General features: G+C 37.2%; 2 protein-coding genes across 5 annotated transcripts in view; one reads left to right on the plus strand and one right to left on the minus strand.

Annotated features, from left to right (window-relative positions):
- Positions 1-77: 77 nt before the first annotated feature.
- LOC138753396 (kelch-like protein 28) lies at positions 78-20,747 on the minus strand. Of its 2 annotated transcripts, none has more exons than XM_069916339.1 (6): positions 19,421-20,747; positions 13,943-13,998; positions 12,799-13,697; positions 7,093-7,536; positions 4,784-4,992; positions 78-4,617 (listed from the first exon to the last, which is right to left on the minus strand). In XM_069916339.1, exons 3-6 carry the CDS (start codon positions 13,695-13,697, stop codon positions 4,454-4,456), a joined length of 1,716 nt encoding a protein of 571 aa, XP_069772440.1. In that variant the 5' UTR covers positions 13,943-13,998; positions 19,421-20,747; the 3' UTR covers positions 78-4,453. The 2 variants fall into 2 exon arrangements, with proteins under 2 accessions (XP_069772440.1, XP_069772439.1); XM_069916338.1 differs by having other exon boundaries at positions 19,263-20,747.
- Positions 19,707-22,145, plus strand: part of LOC138753395 (TOG array regulator of axonemal microtubules protein 1) — an 87,982-nt gene continuing 85,543 nt past the window's right edge. The window contains exon 1 of one of the 3 annotated variants that reach the window (XM_069916335.1): positions 19,707-21,949. In XM_069916335.1, the coding sequence (XP_069772436.1) occupies positions 19,925-21,949 (2,025 nt within the window). In that variant the 5' untranslated portion in view covers positions 19,707-19,924. The remainder of the gene's footprint in view (positions 21,950-22,145) is intronic. The other 2 variants (XM_069916337.1, XM_069916336.1) reach the window with 2 other exon arrangements.

Below are 22,145 nucleotides of genomic sequence, written 5' to 3' on the forward strand. Positions count from 1 at the left end.
CCAATGCAAGTTATTTGAGTCGTAGATGGTGTTACACTTTAGCTACGCTAAAGTAAAAAGGAGATAATGCAAGATACTTCAGATTTAAATATTTATTTTGTAAACTATACTGTAACAAACAGTGTTTGACACAGCTGTACCACAAGCATGTGAAAGCTGGACAAGTGATGTCAGTCTTTTAGCACTTTTACTCAAGTCACAAAAGATGCCAAAAAACTGGCAAGATGATACTTTAAGTGAAAGGCTGATATTTGCAGGTAGAGCATACAACAGTACAAGCTAACATTTAACAATTCACAATGATGTCATTCCTCAAGGCAAAATACAAATAGGTCTTTAATCTTCATTTTAAAAGATTGAGTCATATTTTATTAAAAATGATATAGAGGATAGAACAGAATTAAAGACAAGTAAACAAAATCCAATTAAGTACTGTGAAAGATTTTAAGGGTAGCTATAAAATCAGTAATAACTATAGCTGTGCCATGTTAGTTTAAGTAATTTGCATTTATAAAACTTCCATAAGATAGTGTGCATATCAATCGTCATTCATCCAAAGTTTAAAATCTGAAGAGATAATGGAAATTAATACAAAATGTGGCTTATACATGTTAAGTGAATGATGTATATTTTGTTTTGGTGAAGACAACCCAGTAATATTTAACTAAACTAACCAACTTGCAACCAATTTCAAAACAAAGTATAACTTCTACCTGATTCATCAAAATCTCCCAACATTTCTTTAGTTTATTTGCATGCAATTCTCTCAATGGTGCAGAGCATAGAAGCATTAGCTTTACATCAACCTTCAAAACATCTCATAACAGATAAATGCCAAGTAGATGGAAACCACGAAAACTTTTTTCTAGTACATTATACCTTACAACAGTATTCCGATTGCAGTTTCATAATGCTTGTTTTATATAATCTTTACTCAGCCAAAATAGGAAAAAAATGCTTGGCAGAAAATGGGGCAATGCATACTGCAATAAATGATTAAAATGTTAATTCTTGAAGCAGCTTTTTTGTTCATTACCAATATATTTGTATTTATCAAGTATGAACTGAATGCACAAGCATTTTAGTAAAACTAGATGTTTCATTTTAGTAAAACTAGATAATAGAGTATGATGTTGAGAACAAATTGAAAACATGCCTTTAAAAAACATAGGAGATAGCAATAAGACAAACGCCAATTGCTTTGTCTTCATCAAGCCAACAATCTATGAAAACAGATTTAATGAAACATTTCCAAGTTACATTCTTCAACATGTCAAGTATCAGTCGCTACTATTTTGTTACAATTTCTGAAACCTTTTTGTCACAACTCAAGAGACCATTAAACAAGTGCCTAATATGGAAAACATGAAAACTGATAAATAACCATATAACAATTTACGGAGCGGAAACAGGCTCTGTTGGCCTTCCGAGTCCGCACCGGTTCACTGATTTTGTGCGCCCTCTCCAGGCACTTGTTTAATGGTCTCTTGAGTTGTGACAAAAACTCCAGTGTCAAGATCTTCAAGCTAAACCTGCTGGTGATTTTCCACCAAGTTTCAATGTTTGCAATTTCATTCAAGAAGTGCATTTAATTATTCACTTTATTTTCTATTTCCATATTAGGTTTTCAGGATCTGTAATATTTTTCTTCCATATTATAAATTAATTGTTGACAAGTTGAAGAAAGAATATTGTATTGTAAACAAAGAATTGCATGTTTTTTAAATTTAGGATGAAAATTACCCCACATCCCACGTTTGTTGCGTTTACACAACTAAGTGAAGCAGTTAAAAGGCATTATAATACTTTGCAAACTTATCAGTTTGAGCGCTTAATTAATCATCTAAACAATGTTATTATGTGTTGGGGATAGGGCTCATGAAGTACTTGCTTGGCAATTGAAGGCTGACAGACATCTTGGATTATTAATGCCATTAAAAAGAATTCAATAATAAGTAAGCCTCAGGAAATTAATGACCAAATTTATTCATTTTATCAAAAATTATACACTTCTGAGGGGAAACAGGATAATGGGTTTATTGATTCATATTTATCTAAATTAAAGTTGCTGGTATTAGACAGAATTGATGTTCAGGAATTGGAATCTCCTTTTATGGATTTTGAAATTAAGGAAGCTATTAAGGAAATGCCAAGCGGAAAGTTCCCCGAACACGATGGATTTCCTGATATGCCCAACTGTATCTAACTGCAGAAAATGAAGACCAAGTATTTAAATACTGTTCTATCTGTGTTTCCATTATAATGGATAAAAATCTGTCTGGCATGCTTTATAGCAAATTTTATAAATATATTTTTAAAAATATTAAAATAACTGGCCAAAACTAACAATGTTATCATTTCCACAAACGCCACTGCCAGCAATTACTGCATTTGCTAATGACATCACAGCCATCACACTTGCGCAACTAAACCAGTAGGACCTGTGTAGTTTGCCAAACTTTGGAGTCAAGGTTGTTGTTTTGGTAGACTTTGCTTTTTTTTTGTTTGTGTCCTTTAAATAATGTTGTTATTTAAATTAAACAAAATGCACATCATGTTCTGCTTATATTTAGAAATATGGAAAGTTCCAGAAGGATTTTACTCTGAATATACGAGGAACTCCACAAATGTTACATTTTACTTGCAAGTGGTCATATTCAGAGCACAACAGTTCCATAAATCAACCTATCTTTCCACAAGTACAAATTATACAATAAAAAAGCCGTATAAAAATGTTATTGCACCATTTTATTCCAACAAACAGGTGTCCTTCACCATCAAGATCCAGGTTAGGATAGATATTAAGTAACACACAATGATTATGTCTGACCTGAAGCATGTGTACAGACACATGTCCATGCAACCACCAAAATGTATTACTATTTATCAAAACCAAAATGTACACTCTACCAAAGTGTATAAACTTTGTTGGTACTTTTCTAATCTAGTCTAAACATACTAGTCAAATAACTAACTGATAGTTAGTTCAAACTTATACATAAATTGTATTTTTTTTGCACAAGTACAGAAAAGGCTGCAGTATTATTGGGAGATAATTGTAACATTTTGGAAAAAGTGCATCTGTAAATAATTTTGGATATTTATATCAATTGTAGGTATTGTTTGCCTCAGTTAATGTCACATTACGTACAGGAAAACAGTATCAGCATGAAGTACATTCTAGACAAATATTCTAAGATGAAAATGGAAAGTGACAAAATGTAGAAATGGCATAGAAACAAATGTTTGGCAACCATATTGTTTTTTTTAAAAAAAGGAAGTCCATGCTGGAATTTGGAAAAACCATGCATAATGAGAGGCATTTGAAAATTAATCTATTTTTACAACACTAATTAGAAGTTAGTCAGCAAGGTAAGGATTTTGGGTATTGAAAATTAATTGTATAAATTATTCCTTCACCCCAGCTTTGCTTGCTTAGAGGCACTTAAGATCTACTCAAAAAAAGTGGGGAGAATACAAATTCACAGAACATTTACAACATAAAGTGTATAACACGTGTCCTGAATTCTAGGATAGCACCAGTACTAAGTCTCCCTCCACAGCAGCTGTAGAATATTACAAAAGGAACACATGAATAAACACAATTGCCAATTAGAGCCGAATAACATGGCAAAATATACAAATACTTAAAACTTCAATATTGATTAAAGTATCACAAGCTATAGTCACAAAGTCTTAACCACTTAATTCAGAAATAGTATTCCTATCTTAAGCTCTGCAAATATAGGTTGGTAACAATGCAAATTTAGAACTTTGCTAAAATTTCAAACTAATAAGTATAAATTGCAAAGGTAATCCAATTAAGATCTTTTTCAGATAATTTAATAAAACCAGATCAAATATTAACAAATGATCTTATTCAGGTGGAATATTAAAAGGAGCAAAATATACACAATTTTAATAGCACGTTATTACACAAACTCAGCTATACAAGTTACATGAATCACACTGCAAAATGCAAGCAAACAACAAAGTTGTATTCAAAAACTTGTGACAGATATGACAAGGCAGCCCTTAAGTATAAAATTTCTCTTGTGAATCACAGATGTTATATAGAACATGATATTGTAGTGAACAAATGCACTAAACAGACATGGGACTCTTCAAATTGAAAGGTCTTTGAATTTGTGCGATCTTTTACAATTATGAGGAAGGTTGGAGACAACATTTTTTTTAAATTGAGGGGAATGTTCATAAGGTGGAAAAGCTGGAGCTTTTGATAGCCCTGGCTGTTTCAGGCATCATTTTATCTCCCCCATAAGCATACGATCACACAATATAACCAATTCAATTAAAAACAAAACCTTCTGCAAGTAAATACCAACTGTAGCAGTCGAGATTCTCAGTGAAAGATTGTGTTCTTTCTCAATCTCAGTCGGTTGTCTTGTCATGCAGGGTTGATTATCAAAATTCTTCAAAATTAGAGCAACCATCAAAATGCAGCAAGTCCAAAGTTGCATCGACATGACAACATCCCAGTAGAATCTGACCAGGTATCAAGGGTTGGGTCATACCTCTGTACCATGTTCAGGTATGATGACCCTGAATGACCTCCCACCACATAGAGGTAATTATCTACAATGGCTGCACCAACTCCTGTCAAAGCAGAATGATATTTTATTTAAAATTATTTCATAAAATTGTGTAAAAAATTTTTTTACAGTGAAAACATCCAAATTGCACACATTAAGACAAAATAATTGTTCTATCACAGATTGTTACAGTACAAGATACTATCTGGTACGAGTTAAATCATATTTACCTGTTCTAGGATCATTCATTGGTCTGCACAAAGTCCACTGATTTTGATGGGGTTCATATCTCTCAACACTTTGCAAATGCGATACACCATTGTGTCCACCAACAACAAAGATGAATCCAAGCATTGATCCAACACCAAAATTAATTCTTTTATCGGCCATTGGAGCTACCATTTCCCAGGAATCTTTGCTTGGATCATAACGCTCCACACTATTTTCATGCACAAAATAGGGAAAATGGTGTTAGATAAGCAAGATGCACATGAAGCTCTTAACAATACTACACTTAACTGTTTAAGATTAAATATGAACTCAATTTTCAGAAAAACTTGGAAAATATATACAAATGGCACAAGAATTGCAAGACTTCCCCAATTAATATTTTAGCACATTTCCTGCTCTGATGAAAGTGACTAGCAAGGTTTGAAAAGCTGCTGGAAGCAGCCCACGGCAACAGTTGATAGCCATTGGATTCCACAATGTCATGTTATTCCATTGCTGGTTTTGAAAGCAAGAATTGACATTTACAAAAAAATGCAATTTCTGTAACAAAAACAGAAATAATCCTGTTGGAAAATTTGATGACCAGGTGTTGGTAGCAACGATTTATATATGCCATTTTTCAAAATAGCTAGTTAAGATTTTTTTTTTAATTGGAAGGAAATGATCTCCTAGCCCATAATGTACAATTCAAATTGGGATTTAATTAATTTAAAATCAGTTTTATTAATACCAAGCACAATATTTTAAAATGTCAATTTGCTAATTAGAAAGGCCAATAAATCTACCACAGAAATTGATTACTAGGCCAGCCATATATTGGCCCAACCCAAGAAAACAGTCATTCTTGTATTCAACCCACCCCCAAATCCTGAAAGTGGTTTCAAACTTTTTGAAGGGTTAAAATGTCACATCAAGATCAACCGGAGTAAGAACACAAGACAAAATAAAAACACCACATTTCTGGGGAAAAAAAAACAAAGACATGAAAATACAAAAAGGGCCATAAACAGGTGAATTGAATTGACAAGATCTGGCAAGTATCGTGGAAAAATGGGAAATTAACCTTTTTTGACAGAAAGCCTCAAGACTGCAAAGTACTTGACGACAGAGAGAGCTGAGTGTGCTGGTACACAATTTGGTAAAAGTGCAAGTAATTAGGAAGGCTAGCAGGACATTATTGTTCAGGCAAAATGCCAACAAAAGTAGAGATGCTCTCCTTCATTTATAAAAGGGCACAAATGAGACCACATCTGGAGCTCTGTGTACAGTACTGGTCTCAGATTATGGGTGGGCTTTTAAACATTTGAAACAGTCCAAAATTAGACTAATGAAAAAAAAAATCAAAATTTGCAGATGCTAAAAATCAAGAATAAAAAAACTAAAATTGACAGAAACATATGGAAATAGGAACAGAGTTAACCTTTCAAGTCCAAAATCCTTTGTCAGAAATTAACCATATCCAGGAGGGATCTGGGCACTGTGAATGTCAAGTGAAGGCTTCCTCTCTTGGGAAAATCTGGGGCTATGGTGTTTCTGTTTGAAAATAATGTCACCCATTTAAGACAGACAAAGGTTTTTTAAAAATTGAGGACTGAGAGACTTTGCAACTCTTATTCCCACAAGGACAGTGGAAGCAAGGTTCTTTAACAATTTTAAACCAGAGATAGAGGTTTATTGAGGGGGGGGAAGTTACCAAGCATAGACAATAATGCCAAGTTTTTGTTACAATCAGATAGAGCATCCTCATATTGAATGGCAGAGCAGCATCAAGGGGGTGAGTATCCTAAACCTGCTAATTTGTATGTTTTATTAATGAAAGGAACCAGGTCAGACTATCTGTGGAAAGATATGAAGATATCATTTTGTGAAGGGCAGCAAAAACTTGAGGTTTTATTCATGGCACATGTGGAGTTAATTTATCTCAACCAGGGAAATAAGGACTGGGTGGGGGAGAAGAGGAGCAGAAGAAAGCAGGCAGGGAAAAAAAAATGTTACAAACTAGGATTTAGAGTTTAATGGGGTGGTTTTCAGGGCATTTAGCAGACAAAAGGGTCTTCACACAAAATAATTTGTGGTCAGCAATTATGTACCTAGAATCATTAACCAGGGCTCCACACAGAGATATCAAAGGGATAATGACAGCCTCATCTAAATATAACACTTCAGGTGGTGAAAATCGTGGAACAGATGTTTTGACTTAATGAAAGTAAATATTTTTACATTTCTACAATTTATTCTCAACAAATTAACATTACAACTTTGTGTTTTAAAAGCTATATTGTATGGAGTAAAGATTGTACTGCATTACCTGTTCATATGGGCAGGACCATATCCTCCTATAGCATATATCATTCCATCCAAAACTGCAGCTGCAAAACAGCTTCGGCTTTTTCCCATAGGAGCAACAGGCTGCCATTTTTTGACTTTGGGAATGTATTTTTCCACAGACTGCAAATAATTTTCTCCATCATAACCACCCAGTGCATACAGTTCACCGGCTAATACAGCAACTCCAAGAGTGCTTCGGCATTCATTCATTCTTTCTACAGTTGTCCATTTGTTTGTCTCTGGATTCCAACCTTCCACCAAATTCTCATGCTTTCGATAATTGATTCCTTGCTGAATGTGAGTTGCAATTCCTCCTACTACATAAAGTTTCTGATCAACAACAGCAACTCCACATTCATAACGTGGGCTACTGAGTGGTGCCAGACCTGTCCAGGAGTCTGTCTGAGGGAAATACATTTCCACACTGCAAATAGAATGGAAAGGTGAAAATAAAAGCATGGATTATTATACAAAATGTTATAGTAACATTAATCTGTAATGTAGGGACCACAATTTCAGCATATTCCTCCTCATGCTGCATTGATTTGTTTCCCAAATTTTCCATTTATCAGCCTTAAAATGCTTGACAATTTTTTTTGTTGAATAGTTAAAAATAAAGTCTGTTTATTATAACAAGTCTACTATTAAGTTCAAAGGAACCACAACTACATTTGACTATTAATGTGCATTCAGGATATGTACTTAGCTAACCTGCTGTTTTGAAATTATTGTTATGGCAGAGGATACTTTATCAAACGTTTACAAGAATTACTGAGAAGTGCAGAGATAAACGATGCCATAATTATTTTAAATTGGTATCAATTACCATTCAAGATGGAAACTGAGGCACACAGCACCCACCTATTTCATCAACAGCATCTCGCTCTTCTTTGAAGTTAGTGGGATTGTGTCACTTGAGGCATGTATATCCCTGCTTTTTGCCAAATGATATTTTCATATCAATACATCATTTTAATAATTGGTGCTAGAATTCTTAAAATGCACAAAAAGGGCCTGATAAAGTGTATCCAAGAACACTGTGAATCTAGGGAAGAAAATGTAGCAGCCCTGGCAGAGATATTTAGACAATTGCTAAGCAATGAAGAGGTGCCTGAAGAATTGAGGATGGTTAATGTTGTGCCATTGTTTAAACAAGGTTGCAAGAACAAGCCAGAGAACTACAGGCTAGTGAGTTTAACTACACGTGACTGGAGGGGGTTCTGAGGGATAAGATATATATGTATTTGGAAAGGCAAAGACTGATTAGGGATAGACAATGTGGTTTTGTGCATGGGAAATAGTCTCTCACAAAGTGACCAAAAATATTGATGAGGTCAGGGCAGAGATATTTTCCAAATGGATTTCAGCAAGGCCTTTGACAAAGTCCTGTATGATCCAGAAGGTCAGAATGCATGAGTTGCAAATCGGGCTGGCCAATTGGATATAGAATTGGTTCACTGATAGGAGTCAGAGGGTGGTAATGGAGGTATGTTATTCAGATCAGAGGTCTATGACCAGTGATATACTGTTGTTTGTCATCTATATTAACAACTCAGATGACAACTTAGGAATGAAACATGGAATTTATCTCAAGTACAAAGTTTGCACTCTAGTATATTAAATGAGGGAAGGACTTACAAAGTGAATGTTAATGCCTGAAGAGTGTTATAGAACAGAGAAACCGAGGGATACAGGTAAATAGTTATATGAAAGTGACATCACAGGTAGATACAAGAGACATTTGGTACACTTGTCTTCAGTCTAGGTACAGAATACAAGAGCAGAGAGTTAAATTTAGACATACAGCAGTAACAGGCCCTTCCAGCCCATACCACCCAAATACACCCAATTAACCTACAACCCTGTGTGCTTTGAAAGCTAGGAGGAAACCAGAGCACCCAGATGAAACCCATAGAGATACAGGGAGAATGTACAGACTCCAGACAGAGCACCGGATTCAAACCCAGGTCTCCAGCGCTGTAATAGCATTGTGTTAACCACTACGCTAACCATGCCACTCTGTACGAGTTATAACTGCACAGGATGTGAATGAGACATTTGGAGAGTATTGTGTGCCGTTCTGATTGCCCAGTTTATAGGAAAGATAACATTCAGACAGAAAGGGTACTGAAAAGATTCACAAGACATTACTGGGACTGATGGGCTTAAATTATAAAGAGGCTGGGACTGATCTTCCTGCAGCACTTGAGACTTAGTGTACCTCAGAGGTTAGTTAATAAAATCATGAGAGGAAGAGATAAAGTAAAAATAATTGTCTTTTTCCCAGGGTAGGGGAATCTAAAACTAGAAAGCAGAGATTTAAAGGGAGCAAGAAATTTTTTTTTTTTTTTTTTTAAAAAGTACCCACATACACTCCTGGTTATGTGGAATGAGTGGCCAGAGGAAGTAGTAGAGGCAGGTACGATTATAAAGTTTTTAAAAAAATAAACAGGTACATGGATTGGAAAGGTTTAAAGGGTTATGGTCCAAATGTAAGCAAATGGGACTAGCATAGGTAGGCATGGACAAGATGGGCAAAGATCCTGTTTCTGTGCTGTAAAACTGACTGTAGTAACATGGGGAGAATTTTTAAAAATAGGGTTAACTTAGGATTAGTGCAAATGCATGGTTGATGGATGACATGGACTCAGTGGGCCAAAGGCCCTGCTGTTGTGCTGCATCCCTCTGTGACTCAAAATAAATATTGAAATCACATATTGCTTTCAAGACTAAATACCCTAGGTTTCCCAACTCACTTCTAATGGAAGTTATCCAGCATCATTTCATTTTTCAAATTTGTAGCATTCATGACCTATGCACCACTTGAGCAAGATATTCTTCAATTTCTGTCCAAGGAAATCACAAAGACTGCAGATGCTGGGATCTTGTAGAAACAGTGAGATGCTGGAGGTACTCAGTGGGTCAGCTGGTATCCATGGGTAGAAATTATCAATGTTTCAGGACTCTTTATCAAGAACAAAGCAATAAAGGTGGCATTACATAAACAAATTAGGAAAAAAATTGGGGGAGGGGCCAGTTGGTGATGGGGTTACAGTGGAACCAGAAGGGAGTGGAGATTACCTAAAATTTGAAAAATTCAACCTCAACTCCCTTTTGTGTTTTAAGACCTCTGCCACTTTCCCTTCAGTTCTGTGGATTTTCTTCAAGTCTGCACTATTTACTTCTGAGTTCCTTGAACACCACACCATTTAAGGATGACCAGAGGTAATAATGGTGCGTTATTTCCTCAAATTTGCATTTAGCTTTGCCATCACAGTGGATAAGACAATGGGTTTGGGAATCTAAATTCGAACTTCCTGTTCTGATCAAGTATATTCCAAGATGTAATGGGTAAGCTAGTGAAGTAATTTCAGGAGTTCTGGCAAAGATATTTCTCCAATTGTTAAACATAGGGTTATCAATGTTTTGGCTTTTTTTTAAAAAAGCCAGGGAACTATAGGCCCATGAACCTAACTCAATAGTGGGCATGTTACTGGAGGGGATTCTAAAAGGCAGGATCTAATTGTATTTAGATAACCAGGGTCTGATTCAGGAGAGATAGCATGGCTTTGTGCATGGGAAATCATGTCTCACAAACTTAACTGAGTTTGTTTTAAAAGAGGTGACCAAAAATATTGGTAACAGGGCAGTAGATATCTCTATAGACTTCATCAAACCATTAACAAGGTCCTGTATGGTAGGCTGGTCTGAAAGGTCAGACTACAGTCTGAGCTGGCCAACTGGATCCAGAATTGGCTTAATGGTAAGATGGTAGTTGAGGGCCATTATTCCAATTGGAACCTTGCCCCAAGGTTCAATGCAGGATTTACAGTTTGTTATCTATGTTAACAACTTGGATTAAATGTAGTTAGCACAGTTATCAAGTTTGCAGATGACACTAAAGTTGATGGTGTAATAGACAGCAAAGGTTATCTGAGATTTCAACAGTATCAAGATGAATTGGGAAGGTGGGCCAAAGTATGGCAGATGGAATTCAATTCAGGCAAGTGCAAGGTGCTGTACTTTGATAGGTTAAATAAGGGCAGGATTTACAAAGTGAATGGCAATGCCCTAAAATAATCTGTAGAACAGAGTTTAAGGGGTACAGGTACATAGTTCCATGAAAGTGGAGAAGGTGATGAAAAAAGGCATTTAGAATGATTGCCTTCATCAGTCAGGCATTTGAGTACAAGAACAGCATCGTTAGTGTAGCAATTAACATGACGCTATTACACCACCAGCGACCAGAGTTCAAATGCGGCACTGTCTGTAGGGAGTTTGTACATTTCCTGTGTTTCTCTGGGTGCTCAAGTTTCGTCCCACCCTCCAAAACATACAGGGTTTCATAGGTTAATTTGGGTGTAATTTGTCAGCATGGTTTTAAAATGGACAAAATTGGCTTCTACTGCGCTGTAAAAAAAAATTAAAATTAAATTTAAGAGCAATGCTGTAAAAAAAGGTTGGTGAGACCACACTTGGGAGTATTGTGCAAAGTCAGATATAGGAACAATATCATTGAGGTGGAAAGGGTGCAGTAAAGATTCACAAGAACGTTACTAGGATAATGAGCTTGAATTATAATGAGAGGCTGTATAGGCTGGGACTTTTCTCCCTGGAGCATAAGAGGCTGGGAGAGAACCTTAGAAAGGATTATAAAATCATAAAGGACATGGATCACAGTCACAAAGGAGAAGTAGAGGAGATGATCCACGGGACAGTGACCATGGTGGCGGATCAGTGAGGGGGCTCTGCGGCTGAAAAACCAAAGCTTGCAACAGGCTGCTGGCAACTTGAGGCAGGGAACCAACAGAGGCTGCGGACTGCTGGAGACTAGCTCGAAATTGGCTGAAGGGGTATCAGAACCAGGACAGGGGGGGTGCCAAAGGCGCTGAAGGGTTCCTGACTGCATTGGAGGTTCAGATCTGGAGTTCTGGTTGTCAATGGTTTGGAATGGACTCTGCATAAGCACTGGAAGCGAATCTACGTAGACTTGGTGACTCTGGGGGAAACTCTTTTGCTTTTCTTTCTCTGACTGTAAGGAGGTGCTTCAAACAATTCCTGCCAATGGTGAATCTATCTGCCTTACAGCAAGCAAAAGCAATTTCATGTAATATTACAGTTTTATTACAATGACAATAAATTGAATCTTGATATAGTCGTAGACTTTATCTTATGATAAGGAAGTCTAAAACTAGAAAGCAGAGGTTTAAGGTAGGAGGGAAAGGATGTAAAAAGGAGCCCCAGAAACATTTTTCAGAGGTTGGTGGGCAAATTGGTGAGTTCCCAAAAGATGTGGTAGAAGTGAATACATTAAAAAAAGGACCAAATACAGGCAAATGGGACTAGTTTAGGTAGACAACTTGGTTAGATGGACAAGTTGGGTTGAAGGGTCTGTATCTGTAGTCTCAAAATTTTACAATTCTACCTCATTGTATTCAGCCAAATATTATATATATATAATGTGTGTGTGTGTGTGTGTGTGTGTGTGTGTGTGTGTGTGTGTGTGTGTGTGTGTGTGTGTGTGTGTGTGTGTGTGTGTCTCGATGTAAACACACACAGTGTATATGAAAATAACACTGCACACAATATGAAGTGGTTCTAATCTCCACAGCAAAAATATCACTTTAATAAAATAGAAATAAAGAATGCTTGTTCATTTGTATGTTACATTGCTTCAATTACTTACCTATCTAACGTTGCAAACAATCCAGTTTTTCCACCAACAGCACAAAGTACTTTGGGAGCACAACGTGGTTGCGTTAATAACTCAGTCTGATGGGAAAATCTGTGCTCTGGCATAAAATGATACTTAAGGGCTTCATTTAGAAGATGTTTGCAGGTACGTTCATCACGAATTAGCTGATTTGCTTCATATAATCTTGTCAGAAATTTTACACTTAATAATGGCAATCGAACACAGTGCAATAGCTGTGCTAGATATTTTTGTCTCTCTTGCACATCATATTTAATCCATGATTCTAATGCATAAAAAACAGACTCCTCAGTCACAACATTCAGACAGTCATTTGAAATGATTTCATCCAACTCCGTGTGGTTTAACTCAAAAAACTCTTCAGTCTTACAGACCTCTTCAAAATTCTGACAGATGTACTTGTTGGCAGCAAGATACAAGTCATGGCAACCATATATTTCAGCAAACCGGGAAATGCCAATGCAATTGCCAGGATCAAGCTGGCTTTCAAGAAATGTACAACATTCTTTTAGTACTAGTTTGATCTGAAGCAAATTTGCAGCTGGTAGGAGAGATTCTACTGTATCTTGTGAAATGAATATGGTTCCAGTGTATGCATACTCTACAATAGCTTGCAAAGCAGTCTCATCTATGCACTGAAATTCAACTTCAGAGTTTTCATTCTCCGATAGGTTTCCAGTAAACATGGCTTTGAAGTATGGGCTGATGCTAGCCAGCACCACCTTGTGTGCATGGATCTTGACATCACCAACCCGGAGAACAATGTCACAAAGCTCACGATGCTGTCGAAGAAGATTTAATCCCTGCAGTAACTGCTCAGAATGAGGATGTGTCAGATTGGCAAACATGTAGGACTGAGGGGACTGGTCCATCTGAATGAAATATTTAGAGATAAAAAGATAATCCTCAACTGTAACTAAGAAAACTTTAACATTACAATATTTGAATTTGGCATTAAAAATTTAAACATTTGAGAAAATACATATCAAATTTTGTTCAAAAACTTTAAAATAGACTACAATACATCTCAATATAGATTATGAAATGACATATTAAAGCTAATTATAGATTCATCACAAGACAATCCAAAAACAATATTTACTTCATATGTACTTACCAAGGACTTACTCTCTGGCAAGTATTTCTTCACATGTGTAGAAGTCAAAAGGCAATCTAGAATTTGTGAACAAAGTAGGTCAATAAATTAAATAACATAATGGATAAGAATATATTGATACTTCACCAAAAATTTTTTTCGCTGCTCATAATACTGATCCTTAATCAGCAAGATTTTTTTTTAATGATAAAAATAGATTTTATTGAACTTAATAATAAATAATTTCTCGGTCCAAGCCAAGCAGAGCAACACTCAAGGGCTTGTACACATCCTCAAAGATGTTCGCTGTGGCCATATTCAGAGTTGAAAATTTTAAGGAACTATTAATGTGGACCAGAACTAATCTTCAAAGTGCTTTCAAATTTAATGTCCAAGTAGCAACATTTTTTTTTAAATTAAAAGGACAGCTGTCTAAACATGACTGTGAAGGGAACAGGCTACCAGCTCACAGAAAAAGTGCAGGTAACAGATATGGTTAGGAACATTATGAGACTTTCTCAGTTACATTGGCCAAAAATGCAGAAACAGGGCTTTGTTAATTGGACTACATTGAAAACCTAGTCATTACAATAAAGCTTGAAGGCCGCAGCAACAGAATCACATTAGACCTCTTGAAATACCCAATTATTTTGCATTATGTGTAATGTGGATCAAAGGAGAACCCACACTAGTTTTATTTGCCACTTAGCACATCAAACATGGTTGAATTTGTTTGACCAACCAATACTTGTGGAGTATCCAAAAATCCACCCTTCATGGTGTGGTACAAAATGGAAATTTTGCAGTTCCGAGTTCTGTCCTCAGAAGTTAAAAGAATATCAGCGTGAACTACAAGGAACCAATAAAAGTGTTTGAACATTGAGTTGGTCTTGTAAGGTAAATGTGCAATTTAATGGAACCATCCTGGAATGGAGGCTAACAGAAGAATAGAAAGAAATTTATAAAACTATGAGAGGCATTGATAGGGTAGACATTCAGGATTTTTCCCCTGGCTCAGAGTGTCAGATACTAGAGGACATGCACTGAAAGGAAGGCAGAAAGTTTAAAGAAAATAATAGATTTTTATTTAAAAAAACATTCTTAAATCCACAGAAAATGGTAGATGTCTGGAGTTTAAACAGGCTGTTGGATATACACAGGAATGTGCAGAGAATAGAACAAGAATCATGTGCACGCTGAAGCCATTTAGCATTAACACAGACAATGTTGAACTGCTCTTGTTCTATGTTCATTCATCCAACTTAAAACATTGAAACTATACAATTATAATTATTGAAGTTATATTGAATTATTAGCCATTATCTTTTTGCCAAGAATTCCATGTAAAACTTCAGAGAAATTTGTTTACAAGGTCTCACTTGAGTATCTGCTTGGGCTTGCCAGTTACATGCAACTTATTCAAAGTTGTAACAAAGGATACAAACAACACTGTACAAAAACCTTAAAACAATGAAAGTTATGCAACAACAAATTCTCTCATGAATTGATTCTCAAGTGTTGTTTGAACTACTACCCAGTTCAGCTGTAAGAAGATGTAGTGCCAGTTGATGAAGTAGACAAAGACATGGTTGGCGCAACGCCTTTACAGTGCCAGCGATCTGAACTGAGGTTTGAATCCCACACTAAGGAGTTTGTACATTCTCCCTGCGTCTGTGTGGGGTTTCCCTGGGGGCTCTGGTTTCCTCACACCATTCAAAACATATCGGGAGTGTAGGTTAATTGGGTGTAAATTGGGCGAGACGCACTCAAGGGCTAAAATAGCCTGTAACCGTGCTGTATGTTTAAATTTAAAATTTAAACCATGCTTAGGTATAGAATAACCAAGCACTACCACCTGTGGATTCATTTGTTAAAGAAGTGAGCACTAGAGTGTAAGGTTAAACTTCGTGATGCACATAATCAAAATTAAATTTATTCAACTGACATATATAACCTTTAATTTAATTCAAACATTTGCCATGAAGTGAAGACACCAATTTTTAAAACTAATTATTTAGGATGCAAGTATCACCAGCAAGGTTACCCATCTTTCCCTGATTACTTTTCTAAAGCACCATTTAATTTCTTCTCCACAATGCTGTTAGATAGCAAGGCCCAAACTTTTGACCTGGTGATAGTCAACAAGTGACTAAATAAAGTTTGGATGTTAGGAAACTTGGAGGTGATGATGTTCCAAACATATAATTTAATGAGCTCATTGCTCATAGACACTCATGTTAACTTCCACCCATGTAAAAGGAAGGTTGTACATGTTGCAGCTACAATTACCAGTATGTAGAAGATTTATATTGATGGCTGCTAATCAAATAACTGATTCATGTTTGATCGTTAACATGATTTAATGGCCAAATTATCAAATCCAGTATTTTACAGGACCCATGATATTCAAAATTTGCTCTTTTCACTGTAAAGCTTTGAATCAAAGAATAAGAGGTTCACAAAATCTGCATTATTGGGAAAGATGCAGCACAGAAACAGGCTTTTTGCCCCAATGTGTCTGCGTCATCATCCACCACCTATTTACACTAATCTTACATTAATCCCATTTCTGTGATCTCCACAATCTCATCAACTGTCCTCTCCGTAACAACTAGGTGCAATTCAGTGGCCAATTAACCCTTAAATCTTCATGTCGTTGGAGAGTGGGAGGAAACCCATGCGATCACTGGAAGAAAGTGCAATTCCACACAGAGCACTCACTGCTGCTGTCAGGAAGTGCTACAGTGCTGTCATTCTCTTTTTTAATAAACGTTGTTTCTACTGTGCCTTACAGGCAAGAATCAGATCATCCCCATGAAGCATAAAGGTTTTTTCCCCCCTCAGAATCTGTGCATTTTCGCTTATCGTTTGAAATCATGTCTTGTGCTCTTGAATTATCTGCCAATGGGTACAGCCATGATTTAGTGTGCTGAACTTTCTCGATCATCATGTAATCACACTCACAGTGAATTAGTTTAGTTCAGTCACCATTCAAATCTTTGATTTCAAACAAGCACAGCAAATTCAATGAAGAATTCTTGTTATCACCAAAAAAAGTTAAACTCAGCAAGGTCATATCAACAACACAAGTATAATTCCAAATTCCACAGGTTAGTTTTTGTGAGATGCAAGGATCATGCTAATGTAATAAGTGGGCTCAAGCTTTAATACAATTTTGCTAGAGTAAAGAAAGCTGGCTGTGAATATGCTTTTGTTAATGAGATTTTTAATCACAATTACACAATCTTAATGCATTTGAAATTGACCAAGGAATCTTGAATGCAAACAGACTATTCCAAATTAAAAACATTGTTTGATATCCCACACCACAATAGGTGCAAAATGATCAAAAGGCATCAAATTGCAGGTGAGGTGTACATAAATATCTGCTCAGTGCAGGTCTTATTCATTAAAAATTCATTATTTCCCTTAGCAGGTACTTACTCATATTTAAATGTTTCTAATGCCATAAGCCACAATATTCCAAAAAGAAAATATGGTAAAGCAGATATATAAGGAAGCTAATCAAATTCATATTAATACTCCTCCATTTTTTAAAGTCTAAAAAATATTTAATCTATATGATCTAAAGCCTTAAATCAAAGAATAAGAAAGAGGCTCACAAAATCAGGGAGGACTCCTACCATCCTGCACGCAGCATCTTCCAGCTTCCCCATTTGGGAAGGAGATACAGAAATATCAGAGCCAGAACCACCAAGCTGAGTAACAGCTTCTTCCCACAGGCAGTGAAACTGTTGAATTACTGCTGAAACAAATCCCCGTGACTCTACTATATAGTTCAATATATGTACACATGCACTGTGTGTGGGTCATATCTGCATGCATGTTTTGCACCATGGACGCTGTTTTTCAGGTTGTCCTGGTACAATTGGCTAACAAATGAATTGGAATGCAAAAAAATTCTCTCTCTGAATTGACATATTTCCAAGGCAATTTAAAAGTCCCATTTCCCTGCTTTGATCCAGTCAATTCAATTTCACCCCTTTTTCCCTTCTTAGTAATAAAGATGTGAAATATCAATTTAGTGTAAATTGCCGGCTATGATTGGCTTAAATAACTCAGTGTACAAATGGACAGTGACAATTAATCTCCCCCTCATTTTTTTTTGTACTGACAGGAATGAAAAGCATTAATTTTGATCAATGGAAAATTTCATTTCCACAATTTCATCCTGAAGGATATCTTCCCCAAGTTCAGCAATAGTCTTAAGAGACAAAATACAGATTTCCTATTTTTCTACACAATCATCTTCAAATTATATTTACAACATTATCGTTGCAAGGTTGGTACAGGTAATAGATTATAGAAAACTACTGCTGAAGATTGACATTTTACTTTCAATACTTTGATCACTACCCCTAATTCAACTTAAGGTGGTACAGATGAAAATATTCATCTGGTGTACAATTCAAGCTTGAAGGAGAATAAATATTAGACTCAAGAATTTTAAAAATGGTAATAGGCCCTTTAACACAACTCATTCACAGTGACCCAACTGCCTACCAGAGTTCAACCCCATTGCTTGTGCTTTGCCCACATCGCTTGAAAAATCATTCCTATTCTTGTCCAAATAGATTTTAAAAGTTGTAATTGTAATATCACTTCCTCTTGCATATTATTAATATTGCTAGTTTCCTCTGGATCAGAAATAGCACCGGGGGGGGGGGGGGGGGTGACTTTTGGCAAACTGCCAGATGTGAAATGCAAAACTAAGTTTTTCAGTCCATCTCAGGACAATGACAATAAACTAATGAATACCCACCACCCAGTTTGTGAAAAAGTAAAGTGTACAGAGAAGGATCAATGATATTCATTCGAACTGTTGCAAATGTTTTTTTTCTGATGCTGCTTTAGACATACCCTTCACAAATAATCAGGGAATAATGAATGAAGGAAAGTTTCATAAGAACATTACTGCAGGAAAAGGCATTCGTGATGTACATCATGAATACACCAAAACATTTAGTTTTTACTTTTATTCTGCAATGGGATGAGAATCATCTAAGTTAAAAAAAATCTTTTCACCAAATCTTTCAAAACAAAGATCACACTTTTTATTAGAAAATATATCTTTCGTGTGGTGATGCTGGTTGCATACAAAATATCCATACGTAGGTCTCCCATTCAGCAAGAACGTTCTTTTATTTTTCATAAATTAACTCACCAATTCGTTGGAGCCAATAAAGGCCCTTGGCCTATTTCAAACAAATGCATTACTACACATAAAAATGCCAGTTACTGTATTTTTAAAGAAGCAAAATACAAACATTTGAAAGCATCACAATCAAAACAACTTATCGAACAGGAATACAATACAAACCGCTAAACTCAGGATGAGCCAATCTTCCAATTCCTTATCAAACCCAAATACAAAACAGGTGGGGAATGCGTAATTTCCGGCCAAGGTTGTGATTTTTAACAAAAATAGAGGGGGGGGGGGAAATAACAATTGCTTCTCGGATTATAAAAACATTTTACTTGCTTAAAACTTGCAAGAACATCGAAGTTGTTCATTTCTTTTAAGGTGATCGCTCACGCTTTTTTCTCTGTCTTTGTGCACAGAGTATGGGAATTGTAGTACGATCGGCCAGCGAGAGGAGCGCCCGAACTCCAGTTCCCAGCATCCTCGGTCAAGCGCTGATCGTCGGCGACCTCTCCTCACCATGGAAGCGTTGTGTGGTGAAAAATTCGATCTGATCACGTGACGGCTTTGCCTAGTTACGGCCATTTTGCTGGGGGTGGTTTCAAACCAGCTCGCGCGGGGGGCGCTGCGCGTGCGCGGCGGGGCGGATGCGGTCTGTTCGGAAGGAAAGTCAGGCTGGAGGTGGGGAAAGGGGAATGCACCGATTAGTGTACAGAAAGGAACACGTCATAGGGAAAAAAAAGAATTTGTTGACGTCAGAGAGGAAGCCATGAAGCCCTGGAGACGGTGGCGTTTACGGTCGCTGGCGCTCGACCGGCTGCCGCTTGAGGGGAGGTTTCATGGCAGGTCCGGTCACCAAGTGCCTTCCGCCGGTGTTTAAATACGGTCAGAACAGCTACTCGAGTTGCGGTGACCGCAGAGCAGGCAGCGACGTGGGCAGTGGTGTTCCCTGCTGGAGCCGCTCTCGGAATGGCGTGATGTCGGCGAGGAGGAACGATAGCCCGGCGGTTGTGGCGCCTTCCCGCTCCACGGTGACCATGGAAGAGGAGACGATCCTTCGGCACCTCCGGAGCCAGGCTTTGATCAAACGCACCGGGGCACTCAAGACGCTCCGTCTTCGCGTCAGGCAGAATGCGGGCAGATTGGTCTTTTCTAACAAAAAAGAGCTTTTCTCAACTTTGAATGAAGTGCTGGTGGACGACAGAGGGGAGGTCAAAGTGGCCGGTCTCCAGTTGATATCAGAATTTATTCAAGGATCGGATTCAGATCTGGAATATTTTAGGGCTGCGGTGCTGCCCCTTCTTATCTGGAGTCTACGGGATGACAGCCTTCATGTGCACAAGGAACTCGTGCAAACCTTGCATGCATGTTTAAAATGCCCCAGCATCGCGAAGGACGTTTTCTGGGCTCTGATTGAGCATGGATTCGAAAGCAATGATCCTTCTGTTAGGAAAGCTGCAACAGTTGTTTTACCCATCTTGCTCACGGAGGAGTTCAAAAATGACAACTTATTTGATATAACCCTTTGTTTAGCAAAAAAACTAAATGGTGATAGTGTGGATGACTCATTTTCAGCTTTTGCTACCATGGAACATATAAAGCATCATTTAGGTGAAGAAGAATTCAACTCCTACTTAAAACGTTTGCCACTGACGCTTAGAAGAGATTATAACAAATTGATGGAAATCAAATATGAATCACAGGCAAAATTAAATGGAGATGTAGTTCCTGAGCTGGAGTTAAATAGAAACTTTAGAACAAATTCACAATTCCGTGGAAGATCAATCATTGAAGACATCTCCCAATTGTCCAAACCAGTTTCCAACGATCATAGCAACCTACAGTTTGAAATTATTCCACAGGAATTATACATTCGTCTTCTAGACCAGGAAGATTATAAGAGTAGAATGTGTGCTGTTGAAGAGCTAAAGAATGTAATTGAGAGCTTTAGCTTTATGGCTCTGTCTTCCACAGCTATTTTGGATTTTACTGGCTTTTTAAGTACTTTGCTTGAAGATTCCAATTTTAAAGTTGTACATGGTACATTGGAAATCATCAATTTACTGGTAGTTAAGTTAAATAATGATGTCGTAAATTATCTCAAACCCATTATATTTGCAACAATGAAAGTGCTAGGTGATAATAAAATTGTCACCAAACAGGAATGTATGAAAGTTTTTATGGGTTTAATGAAGTGGGTTCGACCTCAAAAAATACTCGATATTCTGCTTGACAATATAAAACATAAAAATTCCAGAGTTCGGGAGGAAATATTAAACATTGCCATTGCTTCACTTTTGACTTTTCCAAGTGAAAAATTTGATTTGCCTAATCTTTGTGTAGTTATTGCTCCAACGTTGATTGACTCCAAGAGAAAGGTACGCCATGCTGCATTGGAGGCATTTGCTGTGTTATCTTCATCATTTGGTTCCAACAAGACATTTTTGATTAAGGCAGTGGATGCTGTGGAATTACGGGAAGATGGGGATGGTGTAATGGCAGCAATACAAGCCCGACTGGCAAGGAGAGCTCTGCCAAAATTAACTCTTCAAGGACTTGTGGAATACGCAATACCTATGCCATCTTCTGCCCATGGTCGAGGGATGCAGGCTCCATTAGGAGCAGATACTGAGTGGCTGCTGGCTGGTGGAAGAACCCAGAGTGCCCACAGTTATCATGGTGATCGTGAGCATCGATCTGTGGGATATGGATCACCCAGCCCCAATACAGATGAATATACCTCATTCAGAAGAGTATTAAGTGCTGGCCGAGGAAAGAACAAATTACCATGGGAGTGCACAAACTCAATCTACAGGGGGTCTGGTCAGCACGCTGGATTTTCCAGTGCTGCTTCTACAGAGCAGGTGAGGCCTGAAAAAAAATAATTTGGGAGTAATAAACCTGGTAAAATGAGAAAGTTAAAATACATAGAAAAACACAAAACCTGTAGCTGCTGGAACCTTGAGCAAAGAATTGCTGAAGGAACTCAGCAAGTAAGTCGCATCAATGGTTTGGGTTGGGACCCTTTCATCAAGGTTAAGATTAAGACCGTTTTTTTTA

Source organism: Narcine bancroftii, chromosome 2, assembly GCF_036971445.1.
Source record: "Narcine bancroftii isolate sNarBan1 chromosome 2, sNarBan1.hap1, whole genome shotgun sequence".
NCBI lineage: Eukaryota > Metazoa > Chordata > Chondrichthyes > Torpediniformes > Narcinidae > Narcine > Narcine bancroftii.